The sequence below is a fragment of the Lagopus leucura genome, unplaced genomic scaffold, assembly GCF_019238085.1.
Source record: "Lagopus leucura isolate 7727_CA_CO unplaced genomic scaffold, USGS_WTPT01 Super-Scaffold_100039, whole genome shotgun sequence".
NCBI lineage: Eukaryota > Metazoa > Chordata > Aves > Galliformes > Phasianidae > Lagopus > Lagopus leucura.
Genome location: NW_024962288.1, coordinates 581420 through 601233, shown reverse-complemented (window position 1 = coordinate 601233; position 19814 = coordinate 581420). Strand labels below are relative to the sequence as shown.

Sequence of the window (19814 nt, the reverse complement as noted above, 5' to 3'; positions counted from 1 at the left end):
CGCTTTTCTAAAACTGTTTAATAAAAAGCTGTGCAGTTTCTTGAAACACCGGAGAAACCCAAAGCATACCATGTGCCACCTCTCAGTCACAAAGAAACACAATTTTCAAAAAAGATATTTAAGTTTAATACAAATTTTATACAAAGAAAATGTGAAAAAATACTTCCATATGCTAAAAGCAATTATGCTTCACAAATAAGGCCAGCTAGGCTATTTTTGACACAACTGCAATTCACGAATATTGTTCTCGCCTTTTGCTTCTAATACTTTTCCCCTCTAATACGGGTTCTAGCTGGAGACTGTACAGACCGCATTCTTTTATAAACAATGGGAAAAATCAACATGACTAAAATGTACAACAGAATGTACTGGAATGATATCATACATTAATTTGCTCATATACATACATCACCTTTGCTTTGTTCAATGCTTTCGTTTTACACAACATACAAAATGGTACTACAGTATAAGTGTAACAGACAGCATTTTCAGGGGTTACTTTCTCTCATACTGTTTCATGCTTACATAAAAACATAAATTCCATCATATAAATAATACATGCTCTGGCCCAGCATCAGAAGTCCTTTGCCCATGTTTCCTGATCCATGCTTTTCTCCACCCCCTAGCTCTTGTTCCACGTGAAAAGCTTTCCATAGTCCTTTTCAGAGGATTCAAATTAAAAAAAAAAAAAAAAAAAGGAAGAAAATTGAACTGTGAAGAACAGGAAAAAACCCCTCATCTGTGATATCAACGATAAGAAGCGATGCTGCCCTACCCAACAAGCCGGTGTTACACTTCGCAACTGTTCAGATATCAATCTGAATAAAGTTTTAACTTGTTTCTTGTAAACAATTTTAACAGTCTGGTCACTGTAAAAAACAACGTAAATCTTTATATATCTCAGGTCCGCAGATGGGAAATGCCATAATTGGCCTAATGCAATTAACAGAAAGAAAGATAGCCTTCATCATTTGGTTGAAATTCTACAAGAGTTTCAAAGTGCAGAAATTGTTCCCATCCAAAAGCAAATGGAGCTGTTCAGATCCTTCAGGTTTTATTATTTGATGCATTACTGCCACTTTCCCAGACCAGTTTTCAGCGTTAGCTTGTGATAAGGCTGCTTTAAACCTTTCCTTTCCAACTTCAAACACTCTTCATAAGTTAAAGTCAATACAAATATAAAAAGGAGATGGTACTCTAACTTTAATGACATCCACAAATTGTACATTATTTACAAAAGAGGCAGAGATTTGACACGGATCTTACCTGTCCTCAGCTTTTCTAAGCCAGCGCTAATGCTTTACATTAATGTAGTGTAGTTAATGCTTTGTGCATTTATACAAAGCTTAAGTCTGAACCTTTGAGGTTAATCCAAAGAACTGTGTTTATTTTTCACATTTCTATTAGATTTATATATTCCAACAATTGTATGGACTTCTTGTTAGCAGTTAGACTCTTCGTACTTGGACTGGCATTGTGGTCTGAACATACTGAACTCCAGTTCTCATTGCCACTGTCCCAGCAGAAGGACTTACCACTACAGGAATGGTCTGTGGATTAAAACCAAGAGAAACATATTGTTATGTTGAAGGTCATATCAACATGACCACAGAAATAGAGATTTATTGTCCAGGGAAAATCCAGAACAAGCTCCAATTTTGTGCAAGGATTTATACCTTAATTACCAAAATATTACCAAGGCAGAAAGTAGTATATTACTTTCCTATAGCCAAGAGGTTTTTTTTTTTTTTCTCTGTAATTGTTAGTTTATAATTACTGGGACCAGCTGTTCCTATAGGTAACGTGAATGCTCTACCTATGCTTGGAGAATTAGGTTTTCAAAGCTCCTACAACCAGTTACGTATTTTCCCCAAATAAATTCACAGGAAGAGGAAAAAGGGCTAAGAAAATCCTCTGTCATTTGAAAAAGTTCCAACCAATCAACCTGGAGTACAAAAATACCCTTGTTTATAAGCATATCCCTTACATCTTCCCGCCCTCCCCCTCAAAGGAACTCCCCCATGCGTTCAGTCTACACAGAAGAGAACAGAGAACATCCATTTAAACAAAAAGGTTCTTAAACTTTTGCACAAATTGATAACAAAAACGTCAGCATTACTGGGAATTGTCTTACACTGCCTGTAAAAATACTGATATAGAATAAACTTTTCACTTCCATCATACAGATTATGATCTATAAATCTTAACAAATGAAGTTTCAGGACATCTCTATGGGTAGAAATGGGTTCTACGGATGCAGAGACAAAGGCACAAGAATGTTAAACAATCTGGTCAACGTCACGTCACTCTGGAACATCTGGAAAAGGATTTATTGAATCTTAAGTCTGTATCTTAACCTTCCTACAAAAACGTGAGAAAGCTTAGAAACGTTTATGCCACACAAACTGCAAGTATGCTTTGATACAACGCCAGCGATGGCCAACTGGTGACCCAACAGATGCATCCATTTCAGCTCACAACGTTTTGTGGAAGAAACAAGGAGTGAGAATTTGAGAAATGTGGAAGGGACTCCCAGGACTCCCCCTAAGGTTAGTGTAGGCTTCCAAAGCAAACGTGGAAGAACAACACACAACTTCACTGGAGCCCTATGTTTCCCCCCATAAATTTAAGAAACCACATCAGTGCCTTGATGGTACTCAGGAAAGACTGAGAGTGTCCCTGCTGAGATGGATTACAGCCTAGTGTTGGCCAGCTCCTTTGTGACAAAATCTGTGCCTTCCAGAAGCCTACTATTCCATTCCCTGGAATGCAAAGATGATGAATTCAAAATGTTTACGACATTTCAACCGCAGAAAGAACAAAAACCAAATGTGAAATCAGTTCTCTGAATAAGTTCAAGGTTAAAGTCATTTGATAATGGTTTCAGAGGTGTAAAGAGGGTTCAGTGGAAACGGCACCCAGAAGATACACTGAAAGTTGTGCAGAGGGAGGAAATGCCTAGTGGAAACAAAGTGCAAATTGAACTCTAAAGAAGCCACTGTGTACATCACTGTTAGCACTACAGGTAGGAAAATTAAGGTTGCCACAGCTGTCTTTTACATGTACACACTTACACAAATGAGAAAATTAAGTTTCAGTTATTAGAGTGATCGGGAAATGGAATGTGCAAGACTCCTTAAATGCATTAGGATCATTCCCTGAGAGGTCAATCTTCCACCTCTGCCAGCTTTTCACATTTGTACATTTTGCATACATATTAAACATGCATTAAGGTTTAAAATTATTTAAATTGCACGTGCAGTCATTAGAGTACAGAGGTGTCTGTAGCTGTGCAAGGCTAATGCAAATGTGTACAACGTTTCAAACATGCACAAATAAAGGTTGAAACCTTCAGACGTTCCACTTACGCTTCACATTACTCAATGCTTTGTATTACAGAAAACTGATGAAGGTTACTGCCGTTATTCTGAATGTTACATGAAACCACCTTATGATCTTAGAACCTCTCAACTATGCACGAGAGAGCCTAACTTCTTTGAAGCTTGCTATTTGATTGCAAACACACAAAGCCTTGTTACGGCAATTCAGTTCAAACGACTTAGGGCCAATCCTGCAAAGGTGCACTGTGCTCTCAGTCGAGACAAACGAGTTGAGTACAAATGCTTAGGAATGTGACAAGTCATGATATCCACTACGAGCAGTACATTTTTTCTGTCAAATGTGATGGCTATGAAACACTGCAATGTGTGTGGAGGTGCATGCATTCCTGCACACAGGTGTGTGAACGTTGCAGCTGGTAGGGGTGCATGCACGTCTGTGTGTGTAAACAAAGCAAAAGAAGGACAGTGACTGAGCTGATTGGGCCTCACAGTCACAACATCAAAACTGAACTGCTATTATCTAGCTTCAGTCAGAAATTTAACTGAAGTGACCGAAACATGGGCTGCCCAGCTGAGCCCACCGCTCGAGACAAGGCATGCGGGTCAGCTACCAGTGCAGCATCAGCAATTTTCTTTTTGGTAAGAGGTCAGCTCAGGTGCCACGCTGACAGTGAAGCGAACACTGCAGAGCATGAATGAACATCACACAGAAAGAATGTGATATTATGGTATGCAAAATAAAGAAAACAAACCTCACTGCCGTCCCATCTCCAGTGACTGATAAAAGGGCATTCAAGTGTCCTTGGTTAAGTTTTCAATAGAAAAAAACAGGTCTGAATTCAATGCTATTTCTCAATTTCACGCTAGTGTGCAAGACTGCATGGGAGATACACTACTGATGAATGCATACTTTTCTTTCATAGTTACTGAGATGTCATGGGAATATCAAGCATAGCTCAGAACTCATTGAATCTCTTTAGGATACCATAGACAAAAAAGATATTTAAAAGATATTTTAAATGAATTCTATATATTTACATTGATGTTGTGTTCAAGTATATACATGAAACAGAAATAACTAACACAGTAATGTAAAGTGGAAGTCTGACTATCCTCAGTGCCTTAGCTGTTCTTAAGGAGGGCTCCTGAATCCTTGTAACAATCAGTGATGAAATGGAAGGGTGGAATGTTGCACAGCAAAATAGGACATTTTGCACTGCAAACTGAAACTACACCAGTGAATTCATATCTTAATTAGAGCAGCAAATGGAGACAACCCCCCAGAAATACTGTGCAATTTTAACGCCAGGAACAGCACTACTGCAGACTTCAAATGATGACATCGTACTTACAATTGAGGGTTGAGTAGTTGGAATATAGGTGGTGCTCTGCGGTACCTGGACCAGTTTTATAGGCTGGTTGCTTGTCACACCTGTTGCTATCTGCAGAGACAGCACAGGCAACCTCAGTAAAAGTCTCAGCTTTTACATGAATTCCACCTAGTCATTACTATTACTGTATGAAATTTATGTTGGATGTTTTGTTTGTGCTAAAAATTTGTATCTTAATGAATTCACAGGTTAATTCTTTGTTTATAAAACAAAATTCAAATTATGAACATGATCAATGTACACAGCATGATGTTTCAGGTAGAATACCTACGTGAAAGCAATTCCAGATTAGTATAACTGGAATATTCCCTGGCCAAAGTTTTAGGCAATTGATTTTCTCTGATCCCCTTTTCTCCCAGTAGTACAAAGGTCACACTGCCACAGACAATACATACGAGCTTCAACTGAGCCAAAGAAGTTCAAAGAACTTCCCCCCAGAATCCAGGTGGGACAGCACATCCTTTACCCCTTCTTTTAATCTGTTTCCCAAGTTACTCCCTTAGATGACATGTCAAGCCCAGAGATCTAACACCAGACAGTAGCAAAAGTGTCAAGAAATGAACACAGCTCTCTATTATACTATGCTTCCCAATTCTAGAAGAACTATCTCAATGAGACATCATGCTGGAATCACAATACTACAAAATTAGTTTGCTTTAATATTTTAAAATACAACAAGGCTCCTACTGATGTAGAGGATCAAGTGTAAAGGGTCTGAAGGATAAGCCCCCCATAAAATTTTTCATTTAACAAATCTTGCATGGGCAGAAGAAAAATGGTGCTGAAATTGCTAATAGTCAAGCCCTACCTATAAAGCAGAATCTTCTCTATAAACATTTTCTATATATGCAATGTTAAGTCCCTTTTATTGGAGCGTTTGCTCATCCTTGCCTACTGAATACTATCAGAGTAGATGATATGGAGGATTTCAGAATTGTACACTGCTTCGTTAACTGTAGATCCAGGTGGATTGCTGTATCAGTGTTATGGAACATTGTGGTACCCTAGTGGCAGTCTGTTGTGATAAAGTAAGTTGATTTGAATGCAGGTCTTGAGCTTGGCCTCTGAACCCCCAGGTAAGAAGGGCTTGGAAGTGCTGCAGTCAGTATTGCTTATCAGAAGGCAACTTGTATCGAAAGATCCAGACCAGAAGCTACACTGATGGGTCCTGGAGAGAGAGAAAGAGAGAGGTCCAGTCCCCCTTGGCTGGAAGGATGAGTCAAGCCAACACAAGGTCTTATTGGGAATGAGTGCAGGGGAAAGGGTATTCCCAGAGGACAGAAGGAGATTTTTCCCAAGATGACAGGGGGAAAAAAAAAACAAACAAAGAACCACAACTCTCTTACTCCCCAAATCACACATTTTGAAATATGCAAGCGGCCATAAATTCCCAGCTGATCCAGGGAGGCCTTTAGGGGTAGGTTTCAGAGGACTCTAGTTTTGAAGTGGTTTGCAGTGACCACAGCAATACTCACTGTAACGCTTTCTTTGCTTTTATCAGTTGAAACGTCCTTTTCCTTGGGGGTGCTGGCTGTTTCTGTGGGCGTAGGCTGCACACTTGAACTGGGCTGGGATGATTTATTTAATGTTTCTGTGTTAATTTCAGTATCGGCTTCTTGCTGTGTTGCAGTAGCTAAAGAAAAAGAAGAAAGCAGAGCCACTACTCTTGTGCACCAGTCTTCAATCTTAACAGGCATATCTGCATACGTGCAAATGAAGAACACTGAATCTCTGTGTGTTACATCCACCCCAGCTCCCCTTAGCTGTGAAACATGCAACCCAGAGCAAGATTACCTGACTGCGTGCAGGATTTCATATGCTCAGGCCAGTGAGCTTGTTGGCAGGGATAGTCACAGTAGCTAGTGTTCCAACAGCAATAAAAAATGGCCTCTTTCTTGCAGTTGGCACACCACTGCTTCTTTTTAGTTTCATCCACTGCTTGCTGCTTTTCCATTTCCAGCTGCTTCTTCACTTCAGCAATCAAGCGATCCCGTTCTTGTTCTAGACTCTGACGCATTTCAGCCATTGTCAGTTCTACTCAAAATACAAAGATAAATAAATTTTGCCTCTCCATGAAATGGAAGCTAATAAAATATTCCCTAAACTTAGGTGTATCTGCTTCATATCCACTCAGCAAATGACAGTCTTCCAACCTCTCTAAGTTTAAAGAGGCTGCTTATTACCACACTCCGTGATGCTGGGCACAGAGGTGAAAATGACTGGCCTGCAGCAATCCAGCTCTTCTTTTTTCCCTTTTAAAAAAAAATGGCAGTTGTGTTTTCCCTTTTGCAGTCTATCAGAACTTCACTGCCACAATTTCTCTATGATACAGGCAGAGGCTTAGCAACTTAATCTACCAGTTTCCTCAGTACCTCCAGAAGCACCTCACCAGGTCCCCTGAGCACCATCAGGTATTTCAGAAGGTCTCAAATCTGGGTAATGCCCTACATTCTCCCAGTTCCTGCCTTTGGATTCTGTGAGTATCCTACCTGCTAACTTCCTTCGGTCAACTACGTGGGTAACCTTGTCATAAAACAACATTAATTTAAGCAGGATTTTCCCATTGTGTGAACCCATGCTGGCAACAACCAATAACTGCACTGCCTTTCAAAGTGTTTTTCAGCACCTCCAAGAATAACCTTCTATGTAACTTCATCAGGAAATGAAGACAGACCAACAGGCCTGTAGTTACCAGGGTCTTCTTTTTTACCCTTCTTGAAAATTGGAGCAACATTTGCCAGCTACATACTTCATTAGTATGAAGTAATCAGCATAAAATATCTCCTAAAGAGATTATCCAGTGGTGCATTTAAAAAAAAAAAACCAAACAGTTACATTCAATGTTACATTACATGTAGCCTGGATTTCTTTCAGAGGACTGAAACCTGTTGCTTACTATGCACACATAAAAGTCACCTGTGTACGGATTGAAATGGTACCCACTGATACTGGCAGCACATTCTACAGGGTGCTCTACCCTTTATGTGGACAATCTCTGGTAGCTAACATGAAGACAATGCATGCTACAAGCATTTAGATTTTGTATTTGCCATTTTCATACCCAGATTATGCTTCATTTCTGAGAGTTCCTGCTGATGTAACCACTGAAGCTTTTCTATCTCAATCCTCAAACGTCGAATCTGGATATTACAAACAAATATTGAAATGTTAATATTTAGTAGTGATGACAGAGTACAGTATATAGCACAACTATATACAAAAATGCAAGGCTCTAACAAAGAGCTTCATCATCACTTACATTAAGGCTCCTTTTCAATAACATGGGCAATAGGTATTCTATTTTCTTGGTAGGTTTTCCTATCGTAAAAAGTGCAAGATCGTTTGAAAACAAAACCTACTTCAATTAAACCTGGTCTTCCATCTAGAATTAGTTAGGTCTCCAATTTCTCCAACCACAACAAAAATCTGTTTCTCAGTTTTGCTTGTATTTGTTTGCGTGCCACTTGATTGATTCTTTTATTTCCACGCACCCAGACTTACAAAAGTGGGTTTTTCATTCACTACGAACACCACTGCTCTAAACTGCAGCTTCCTTCTTATGTTTAATACAAACAAACAAAAGATTTCACACTTAACTCTGAGCTTTCTCTTGCTCACGTTTCACATTCATTCATAGTTTACTTTGTTTAATCTGGTTTTGCCAGCTTTAAAGAAAACACTTTAAAGACACCAAGTACTACCTTGACAGTGAATGCAACATTTAGCAGGAAGACACTTTTACTGGTGCTCTGTAGTAAAAACAGTGATAATATGACCAGCAAACTAAAAAAGAAGTATTACATCTATGGTCATAATCATGTAACTCTTATGCAGTATGTGATTGCATTATGATAGCATGTGGTATTTTTATGCATAAAACACTCTTTTACAACTTGTGAAGGTGAAGCAGACTTCTCTCCATCTTGCACTAACCTCAGCTATTGTACTTCCAGTGGTATTTTTGGAAAGATCGTTGTATATTTCAGTCATTGTTCCTTTGATGGCATCCATCATCTGAAAGACAAATAAGTCTTAGATACTTATTTTTAACAGATAACCACTTTAACTTCATTTCAGCCACTCCAATGTGAGCCTGTATTGCTTTTAGTATCTATGTGCATATATACATGTTTATCTGAATCTCCTCTTGAAGTACTGTTTTAGAAGGTACAAGAAAGCACTTTCTACCAGGATTCTGTTGTTTTCAAGTGCTTTTAATGTCTGCATAATTATTTATAGGACTCTCTTTTTTGTTTGTCTTAATTCAAAGACCTAAGAGAATATACCAAAAGCTGATCTCCCTCACTCCACCATCACCTTTATAACATTACAAGTACTGCATCATCTGTTTAACAACTAAGCTTCAGTTTTAATACTTGAATGCACACTTAGGACAAGTTACAATCTGATGAAGCTTTGCAGAGTTTTAAAACAGTTGCATCTGAGTGTGTTTTACCGAATGCACATGATGATTATTAGTGCTTACTGTAAATATGCTGGTGAGGAGATACCGAAAATTGTCCAAAGCGCAATGCAACGTGACCAAAAGAAGTGATGGGGAAATACGGGCGACACAAAGTGTGAGTGCCTGCGCAGCCTCGAGCAGGCCGTGCTTAGAATGACAGCATTCAGCTGCTTCTACAACAATAGCTCAGATCCCAGCAGTCTGACTGCTTCTACCTACTGCTTGTTACTTTCTAAATAAGATTTTTTATTTCAGAATTTGAAATTTTAAAAAACTTTAAAATTCACCACAAAAATAAGTTTAAGAAGATCTTTCTCAAGGACTTACTTTGCTAGTGTATTTAGCAATGTCTGCAGCCACGTCAGCCGAGGCTGTTGCGATTGGCAAGTCTGTATTAACTGAGGAAGAAAGTGTATTTGCAGATCCAGAACTTGTAACCATAGAAATAGGTTGAGTACTTGTAACCAAAGTTATAGTTGATGTGGAAGTGCTCTGGGTGATCTCTTTCTGCTGCACAGCTACGGAAAGAACACACAGCAGACCATTAATCACAAGTAATTATGAAGATGAATAGGTAACTCCTAACTTTAATGTTCATTAAATGTGTGCACCTCAACAATCTCAAGATTTTTCTTACTTATACAAAGGTGCCATGTATCAAATTGATTGTACAGTGACCAGCCACTGAACTCACATATAATTATACAGCTTCAAGACAAGATAGCAAAGAACTTCAAAACCTGCAAGTTTAGACTGGTCAGTGCAAAAGTCTCCCTCTGATCATCGTTCTTCCCATTCTGGGACTTTCCCATCCCATCTCCTAACCTCTCCACTTGGACAGCCCCCAGCTAGCACCACAGGTACGAGCACAAGCCTGTCCTGAACATCTTCACTTGCCACCATCTGAAAGTACATTACTGACTTTGTTCCTTTAGAAACAAGATTTAGTGAGCTACTTTTGAAAAGAGCTTTAGTAAGAATTTTAGTTGTACTTCCTGGTGTTATTTGCATTCGTTTGCTATTAGTGCTACTAATTATTGTTAGTTCTGCGTTGCGACATGTTTAATGTAATACATCCAGCCCAAACTCAGCCTCTGGTTGGAGAGCAAGGAATGTAATGCAAGGTTAACTCATTAAAGCAAAGAATTTATTTATAGAATTAACTCAAGTGGGATGAAAGTCAGTAAACAGGAAGGCTTTGTCAAACGTGCTCAATATTTCAAATAATCTTAAAACAGTTGGTAATTCAAAAATAAGAGTACAAATCAAAACATGAAGAGCTTCACCTTTCCATCCCTAATGACTTACCTGCCTTAGTTTTCAATTTAATTTTAACAATTCACTTTGTAAAGATCTCAGTTGATGGTATCCTCTAAAGGCTGAAATATTACTGAAATAAAACAGTTCTTAAATTTAACTTTGTACTATTTAACATCGATTCAGTATATAAGAAAATCTGTATATTCTAGAGCGTTTTCTTCTGATATTTCTAGCATATCATATGACAGAACATTGTTACAATGCACTCAACAGGAAAAATGTTGATTTAACCTGTGGGGGGGAAAAAAAAAAGCCTGTACAAATCAGCTTCTTGGCAAATAAAATTGGATCCAGATTGTAGATGTTGGGGTAACAATGGTAATCATGCAACTGAAACAGAATTAACGATTTCATCATGTAAAGCAGAAAATAATCAGTTTAGTCTTTCAAAACTGATGGCTAAGAATGGCAAAGATATTTTACAGATACACACACAAATGGTTTGTCATTCAAATAAGGAGACATGACTAAATACACACCAGAAAGAGCAGGTATGGTGAGTTGCTGTATTTCACAGTCATTTATAAAAGAAGAACCACACTTTGAGATTTTGTTTATATGGAAGAAATCCCTGGTTAGGCAGCCTGGGAGCACTGACATCACTACTGGGGGATTATGGCATCACGGGCACATTGAGTTAGAAAGTGTATACCTTTAACTGCTTGTCTTGTCTGATATCTTGTCCCTTGAGAGGATTGAGGCTGCTGTGACTGAGACTGCTGGTTCTGCTGCTGTTGCTGCTGTCTCTGCACCTTCTGCATGTGCCATTTCTGAGAAGATGTCTGAAATTTATTGGAAGAATTCCACACTACTCGCTGCACAGCAGGGGCAGTTTCCTTAGGCAGCAGAGGCCGCTGCTTTTTCACAGGGCTTCCAGTGGCTGCAGATGGAGCACTAACAGTAGAAGTAGCACTAGTAGTTGCAGTCACACCAGCTGGTGGAGTCTGGGACGCAGAGCGGGTGAGAACTGGGGTTTCTGGCAGGGGCTGGGTGCTTGCACTGGAAGAAGGTGGAGTTTTACCTACAACTAAACAAAATTTATTGTCAACTTTTCACCACCACATCTGATCCATAATTTCACATCAAATTCTGAAGAGTCACGTGCACCTTCCAGAACAGAAATTGTCACGGAATTAGAACAGAATCATAGATCCATCGCAGTCGGAAAAGATCTTCACGATCACCAGGTCCGACCGCCAACCCAACCTACCGTGTTCCATCACCAGCGAAGTGATGGAACTCCAGGGGACTCCACCACTTCCCCAGGAATCCCATTTCAATGCCTGACCACTCCCCCACCCACGATTAAATTCTTTCTTACATCCAATCTGAATCTCCACTGCTGAAAATGAGACTGTTTCCTTGGGTCCTATGGAGTGAGAAAAGAGACTGACACCTTCCTCATTGCAATTTCCTTTCAGGTAATGGCAGAGAGCCACCTCCTCTTTCCTAGATGAAACAATCCCAGTTCCCTCAGCCACTCCTCATAACTCCTGTTTTCTGTGTTGTTTCCCCTTACCAGTGCTGTTGCTCTTCTCTGCACACACTCGAACAACTCAAAATCCTCCTCATAGTGGGGGTCCCAAAGCCAAACACAATGTTCAGGGCATGGTCTCATCAATACAAGGGGACCACTAAGTCCCTTGCCCTGCTGGCCATACGAGTTCTCATGCAGCCCAGGATGCCACTGGCCCTCACCAGTATCATGTGGGCACGCTGCTGGCTCATGTGCAGCCAGCTGTCAGCCAGCATCGTCAGGTCCTTTTCTGCCTGGCACCTTTCCAGGCATTTCTCCCCATGCCTGTACCACCGTGTGGAGCTGTTGTAACCCAAGTGCAGCACCTGACATTTAGACTTGTTGAATGTCATGGGCTTGGCCCATCAGTCCGGCCCATCGGGATCCTTCTGCAGAGCCTTCCCACTCTCAAGCAGACCCACCTGATGTGGTATGGTCCACAACTTACTGGTGATCAATTGTCAGCTGGACTGAGCTTCCCCCACCAGGCCTCTCTGACCCCAGCCAGCCAGCTCTTCACCCAGCAAACTGCACCTCCCTAGGACACAAGCAGCCGGCTTCTCTGGCACAGTACTGGGGAAGGCAGTGTCAAGCACTTCACTAAAACCTAAGTGAACAACATCCACAGCCCTTCCCTCAGTTACAAAGCAGCCATCATGTCACAGACATAAACCATGTTAATCAAGTCTTTCATAACCCATCCTGGCTGCTTGTAAACAAAAAGACTTCTCTGGAAGAACAAGAAGTTACCATTTGTTAAGATGTTTCTAGGTTACCACTTATACCTGTCATCCCAGAGCTTATAGATGACTGTTCCGTGTATCCCATTCTCTTGCTATACAGCCTGACAGGGAAACATCAGCATTGATCAAGGAACTGTCTTCACTGGGGTGATAATCCTCCTCCCCTTAAGGTTTAGAGCTCTTTCTCCCTCTTGCAAAAGCAAAAAAGCTTCCATCCTCCTTAAAGCATTTAATTGGAACTCATGCAATTTGTATCTCTGAAAAATTCTAGTGCTTATACAGCTGCGGTTTTGGGACATCCGTGGAAATGTATTTATGTTTGACTGGTGGCTGAAGCAGAACCAAATTCCTAAATCTGTGACAGAACAAATGTGCGTTCATAATTTTATGTTGCTGAAAGTAATTTCAGTGAAGTAATTTTTTTTTTTTTTAACTGAATCCAGAAATTATAGAACTGAAAATATCGCTTACTCATCAAGAATGAAAAATCATTCATAAACATTGTTCTAGTACATATATTTTTACCATCTTAAATGCAAAGATAGAGCTTACAGCTTTGGCTTGAACAACAGTGCAAGGATAAAGGACAAATAATAAGAATTTCATCCTACCATCTTGTTTAGGAGGAGGCTCTTTTGACTCTTTCTTGTTTTTCCGTCCTTCACGCCCGCAGTGATCATCGCCCAGATCGATGACAAGTTCGCTCTCAGAATCAGAGTCCAGTCCCAGATGCACTGTTGGAGAGTCCGTTTCATCTTTACCTTTCAGTTTTTCTTTTGCAGGATGTTGCAAACTTTTTCCCTTTTCAGAAAACTCTTTTTCAGTGTCTGTAATTGCCTTTTCTTTGACTGGGTCATCTGCTTTCTCCACTTCTGGACTTGTGCTTTTAAGTTCTTCTTTATCTTCATTCTGTGCTGGGGGCTTAGGTTTTTTTTTCAAGCTTAATGATTCTTTGTCACTTCTTGTACCTTCCTTATCCTCTCCATCTTCTTGATCATTCTTAGATTTCTGATCCTCATCGCTATATTCACTGTCACTGGTGTCAGATTTTTCAGAATCTTCAGAGTCACTGTGTTCTACTGCAGTATAAACAGCTTCAGATATTTCATTTATTCCTAAATGTGGGGAGGAAAGTACAGTCCATGCTAATATCAGACTGGCTGGTATTACCAAAGAGAAAAGAAAAAAAACAAAACCCCAAACCCGGCCCTTTGTAGAACAAAATAGAGAGGTACCACTACCTTAGCTGTCAATCCTTAAGCTATAAGCATCTCTCTTACAGCCCTATCGCAGTATCACGAGTGAGAATTACCTTCCATACTCCTAATTCTTATTTTTATTTGATTCAACAGCCCTCCTTTCACACTATTTTTTCACTACCTGCAAGCTATAGCTCTGTTCAATGTTGGGCCAACACTGGCAAATATTAACAGGAATGATTAGTAACTACAAGAAATCACCTTAAAATCAGTAACACTATTCAACTGACCACAGTTATTTCTATGCATGTCTGAAGAATCAGTTTCAGACTGCATAACTTTTGTAAGGAGAATCTGTACTTTTTTAACCTTCAATTAACTGCTGGATTGTTAATGCTTTTCAACAGTAGGGAGTGCCCTCGTCACTGGATATACACATCTGTGCAGCAAACATAAAAGTCAGGCACAGATCTTTGGTTTTTCAGTGTACAAAGCAAATAGTAAGATTATAGTTGTGCCAAACCATCTACGTCAGAATGGTGCAAAAACAGATCACAAGACGAAAGCTTTTTGACAAAAATCAGACATGTCAGCTTTTGCCAGAGTTTAAGTTAGACGTGTTCAGTTCTATTTGCCTCTAAGAGCTCAAATAGCCTCTACTCCTGTTTTAATGAAAAAAATTAAAGTTTCAATATTTGAAAATGCTTTTTTTATTTTTAGACTCCAACTCAACATTTTCTCAAATTCATCCTCCAGGCTTCCACTGCATTCTTGGGATACTCACCAAGTTGTGCTTTACAACTCTCTATTGTCTTGTCAAGATTAAGCTGGAACCTACTACGTATCTGTCGTTTTGGTGAAATGAGTGGCACAGGAGTGGACTGCTGTTGGACTGACTCACTCAGCTCTTTCAGATCCATCTCAGCTTTGCTTCGATCTAGAAAAGGAATTAAAAAAAAATTTTACAAAAAGAAGAATGTCCATGTGAGGCAAACCTTACAGAGTAACAGTGCAGACAATCTGAAGTGTGAAAAACGGAGACAAGAGACACTACAACACCTCCCCAGGGCATCCTGAATCTTAACATGGAAGTGGTCTCACAATCCAAATTTATCTGCCCAGCCCACGAGGGGGGTCTCACTGAGATCTAAGTTTCCAATTTGCCTTGTTGACGCTGCAGAAAGAAAACAGAGCCAGAGGGCAGGCAAACCCCCTGAGGAGAAATCTTCAAATTCTCATCTCTAAAGTCTTTACTGTTTCTTATCATCCATCTTAAGAATTTCATTCCTTACCACATGAAAGTTTTCTCTCTTTTCTGTCTCCATTTCACAAGGACAGGCCCTGTACCACATATATTTTTCCAAGCAATCTGTGTGTAGCTTGGTCATTCACACTTCCACTTTTCACTTTAGCCAGTCTACCAGCAACAACTGATGGCTCCTTTTCACTATTTCCCCTTCCTCCTTGCTGAATTGGAGGATCACAGCCCTTCTAGCACTCTGCTTAAGGTACAAGTTTTTGTTTTGCATATTTTCACTTTTGCTTTTTAGGGGAATCCCTTTTCACACTGTGCTTGAAAATAAGACACCACAAGTCATGTCTGAAATCCACGGGTTTTGTAGATGGAATCATGTTTAGTGCAGCTGCCACTTTCATTTCTAGCATCAAACAGTATATTTAGGAAAAGAAATCCCCCTAAAGCTGAATAAATGATTGATACTCTACCAGAAAGCACAGTAGCTGTTCTGTTACAGTATTGCTCACGGGCCATAACATTGGTTTTTCAGTTCTACCCCATTTATTCAGAATGTTCTGTGTTCAAGCTAATGCCTCCCATCCATGGCTCAAACAGTTCCCATATGATGTTTCTTTTTGTGTTTGGTTTTTTTTATAATGCATTGTTACATCTGATAAAAAAGACAAACAGCTGTGGTGCAGCACAAGCAATTCCATGGTTATATCACAAGCACAGACTAACACTGAAAAGTATGGTATGTCTAAAAGAATGCAGAACTTGATCTCAGCCTTCCTGAAGTATTTGGTGAAGACCGGGAAAAATTCTGTCACTCCATGTAACATCAAGTGGACGGAAAATATAACCAGAACTGAATCAGAATATCTGTAGAAGCAAAACATGATTGGGGAAATTGATTTACATCTGTTTGGCTTTCAGAACTGCCTTACCAAAGCAGTACTTTCCTAATTCATCTCTTAATCTCAGTATCTCCCTTGATACAGATGGTCAGTGAAGAAGAGACATGAAGTTTGCAAGACCACAAGACAAGTGAAAACTTCATCAGCAGTTCATGTAATTATAAGCTTTACAAACTTACCTACTGTTTAGAAACACTTATTTGTACAATTCAGCTATGAAATCACCCATTAAAAACTTATTTTGATCAAAAAGAAGAAAAAGCAACAGGAACTTTCAATTCCACTTACAAAACATCAAACATCTTATTTGATGAAACAACAATTACACAAAGCCACACTTAAAGTTCTTTGTTCATTTAAATCTACCTAGAAGTAAGTTTGTTCACGTTCTTTTGGCACCCCCATGATTTATCCAGCTATAACATACTGGGACTTCTGAAAGTCAACACTAACCAAGATTCAGATTCAGAATGCTTCCTGGAGTGGCAGTTCTTTCTTGCTTAGCAGAAATTGGCGTTGACGCTTGAGGAGAGAAGGGTTTGGGACTGCCTGACAAGCTCCCTGCTTGACCTGTTCTTGTTGGTGCAGGGGAAGCTGAAAAAAGTACAAAATTAATAACGATGGATTTAAAAATAATCACAGTAAAGCCATATTTGCTGGGCCAAAACAGCTTTTCAACTTATAAAAGCAGAGAAAAGGTTTTTGTTTAATCATTTAAATATTATTCTATACCTCCACTGCTAACTTTCAAATACCCTTCGACTTTAGTTTAATAAAAGAAGAAATTGTAAGGAAAAAAAAAATCACACTACCATGATTTATTTCATTACACCAAATGCATGTTTACCCTGAAAACCTCTCTGTTTTCAAGATACTAGCTTTCGAGATTTGGTTATTTTAAATGTGAACTCTAGACTCTGAATTGCCATTATTTTACTGCATGTATGCAGGTAAACATTAACAAAAAAGTCCAGCCATTTTCTAGAGATGTTAATAGAGAATTCAAAGAAATCATATTAAGTTCAGTCAGTGCAGCTGGAGATCAGTGACAAAAATCCCTCAGATAAGGCAGTAGGATATTCTAATTTTACACAGTTAAGCAAAAGTCTGTGCTCTGATGCTCCAAAACATCCACAGAGTCACATTTCAAACATGAACTTCAGGAAACTCCCGGTCAGTCTACAGAAGGAAGCTTTTGTAGGCCATAACCTGAAAAAAACCTCTGATTTCTGACAGCAAGTGCTGTGCATTAAACTCCTGTTTAACGTTCTGACAAGTTACCCTGAAGTCATAGCTGAACACTGCATCTGACAGCTACAATTCATTTGCTACATCCCAGGACAAGGTTGCAAGTTATTTCCAAGTTATTTCCTTCATATCACTCCAAATGCACAACAGAACCATCCAGTCCATCTGAATAAAAGCATTCCTGTCTAAAGACAGTGCAGTCATCCTACCTGGAGTTTTCTTTTACAATAAACAGAGTAAGTTAATCCTCATTTTAATCACATCACACATTCCATTAACACGACAGCTAAATTAAAAAAAAAAATATTAGCATTTGTGACAATATACAGGAAGAAATGCCAGGTGGGAAATTGGAACATACGAGTTTAGAATATAAAAATCAGCTAATCATTGAATCATAGAATGGCCTGGGTTGAAGAGGACCACAATGATCATCCAGTTTCAACCCCCTGCTGTGTGTGGGGTCGCCAACCAGCAGACCAGGCTGCCCAGAGCCACATCCAGCCTGCACGTGGAGGAGCTCGGTTGCAAGGGACCTCCATCAATTCCAACTGCCTGCTGTTAAGTCAAATCTGGCATTTTATGCACTAAGACAGGATCAGCAAGGTGTGAGGAAAGTGAAAGTTCCCCAGAATTGCCATGATGGTCAAGAATGCAAAATAATAGGATAATATTATCCTACATCTCCTATTACCTTTCTCTAACAGGACAGCTTTAATGTGATTTTGGTAACAATCTCTACTATTATAAAGAAATAATAACGTAAATAAGTTTTAAGACAGAAAACAGTACCTGTAAGCTACAGCTTGTGCAGGAAAACTGCACACATATACATCCTTGATAACTGATGTATAAAATGAACTATTCCTTTTGACATGTTATTCTCTACTGAAATATCTATGTGTTCTCAACACTTAAAACTGATGCAGTTACTTTATCACAATTTCCACGAGATAATTTGGAGCCAAAGGTGGTTTCACAGCTCAGCTTTGAGGAGGAGTAAGATACCCAAATGGCATCACATCTACTGACCACTTGGCATACATGCCTGCCTGCTTGTTTTGGAGAAACTACTGGGCTGCACAAACACTGCAGAGTAAGTGTCACATATGACTCTTGTTGATTTTTTTTTTTTTTTTAAATTAAGCTTCTTGAAACAGATGTAGGGGCAGAGGGGAGGGTGGTTATTTAGCACCGATTTCTCCAGCTGCAATACTGACCTGATAAACAAAATTTATCTCAAATCTCAAAGTCACTTCTGCTGGTTCTGACTCTTTCAAATGTGCCCACCACTAATTCACACAATTAAGAAACGTGTGCATTACCAGTGCCGTTCCACAGAAGGTGAACAAATGATACCACAACTCTTTTGTGCAGCACCACCTCCACCTAACTGGGCAGCGCTGGCAAAAGTTTATATCCAATAAATTTTAAGTCTTATCAAAAGCAAATAAATAAAGGCAAAGCCTTGAAAAAGAGCTATCCAATTTTAAATGAAATGCCTCCTAATCACAACGCTTCCAACTAGTGAATTAACCATACGCAGTCTTACAGCCCCTTTCTACCTGTATTTTTCTCAATAAAATCCATGGATTCTTCACTTGCACTGAAGTGGCTGGAAGTTGCCTTTTTCTCTGCATCCTGCTCAACGTCAGACCCGGTGTGCACTGATGAGTTGGTGCTCATTGGCGACCGCGGCATATCTGTCAGCGAAATCCTACGACCTGTGCTACTGCTCAGCATGGGTTTGCTCATGAGAATCTTCGGTGACGCTGTCATATCAAAGTTCAGTTTGATCTTCTCTTGCCTGTCCGTCTTTGCAGTTCCGGCAGTTGGGTTTGTAGGATCTAGCAACATTTGGTATTGATTATTGGGAGTATACGGTGTCCGGAAAGGTGCGTAATTAAATACTCCAAACTTCCTACGAATGTTATCAACATAAACCTCCATTTCTTGCATTGCACTATTGAAGATGCTTTTCGTCTTTTTCACAGAAAAAGGAATTTCTTTAGACATGAGGTAGCAATTATTTATTGGAACCCAGGCCCTATAAATCAAACAGAAAGACAGAGATACGACAGTTTACGCTGTTAACTGACACAGTGAAGTTTTAAACATTTTTTTCCCCAAACTCCGATTTTATGCCATCGTAAAGATATGTGCACCTGAGATCATTTCAGAGGACCTTCACCTTCTTTTAGAAGGACACTGCACAGGGTTTTTCACATTAAATAACCCTGGTAAATAAGTAAACTGCTTCTATTAGGATATTTCTAGCTGATTTTACTTTTCTCCAGCAACACATAAAAGAAGATTAAATACTGATCAATAGGACAAAACATACTTAACCAAACTAGTCCATAGAACTGTAAGATGATCATTACAGAACAATCTTTCCATTCGTCATAGCAGAGAAACATGAAAATGCAAGTGAGAA

At 39.5% G+C, this 19814-nt stretch overlaps 1 protein-coding gene across 15 annotated transcripts in view; it reads right to left on the bottom strand.

Moving 5' to 3' along the window:
- ZMYND8 (zinc finger MYND-type containing 8) overlaps nt 1-19814 on the bottom strand; it is a 57852-nt gene continuing 38038 nt past the window's right edge. For 9 of the 15 annotated variants that reach the window (XM_042883587.1, XM_042883589.1, XM_042883597.1 and 6 more), the window contains 11 exons: nt 18943-19424; nt 16583-16723; nt 14760-14912; nt 13388-13891; nt 11170-11544; nt 9525-9715; nt 8666-8746; nt 7794-7872; nt 6527-6766; nt 6208-6365; nt 1-1550 (listed from right to left, as the gene is read on the bottom strand). In XM_042883587.1, the coding sequence (XP_042739521.1) occupies nt 1449-1550; nt 6208-6365; nt 6527-6766; nt 7794-7872; nt 8666-8746; nt 9525-9715; nt 11170-11544; nt 13388-13891; nt 14760-14912; nt 16583-16723; nt 18943-19424 (2506 nt within the window). In that variant the 3' untranslated portion in view covers nt 1-1448. Of the gene's footprint in view, nt 1551-2056; nt 5901-6207; nt 6366-6526; nt 6767-7793; nt 7873-8665; nt 8747-9524; nt 9716-11169; nt 11545-13387; nt 13892-14759; nt 14913-16582; nt 16724-18942; nt 19425-19814 lie in introns of those variants that run through there. The other 6 variants (XM_042883599.1, XM_042883600.1, XM_042883598.1 and 3 more) reach the window with 4 other exon arrangements.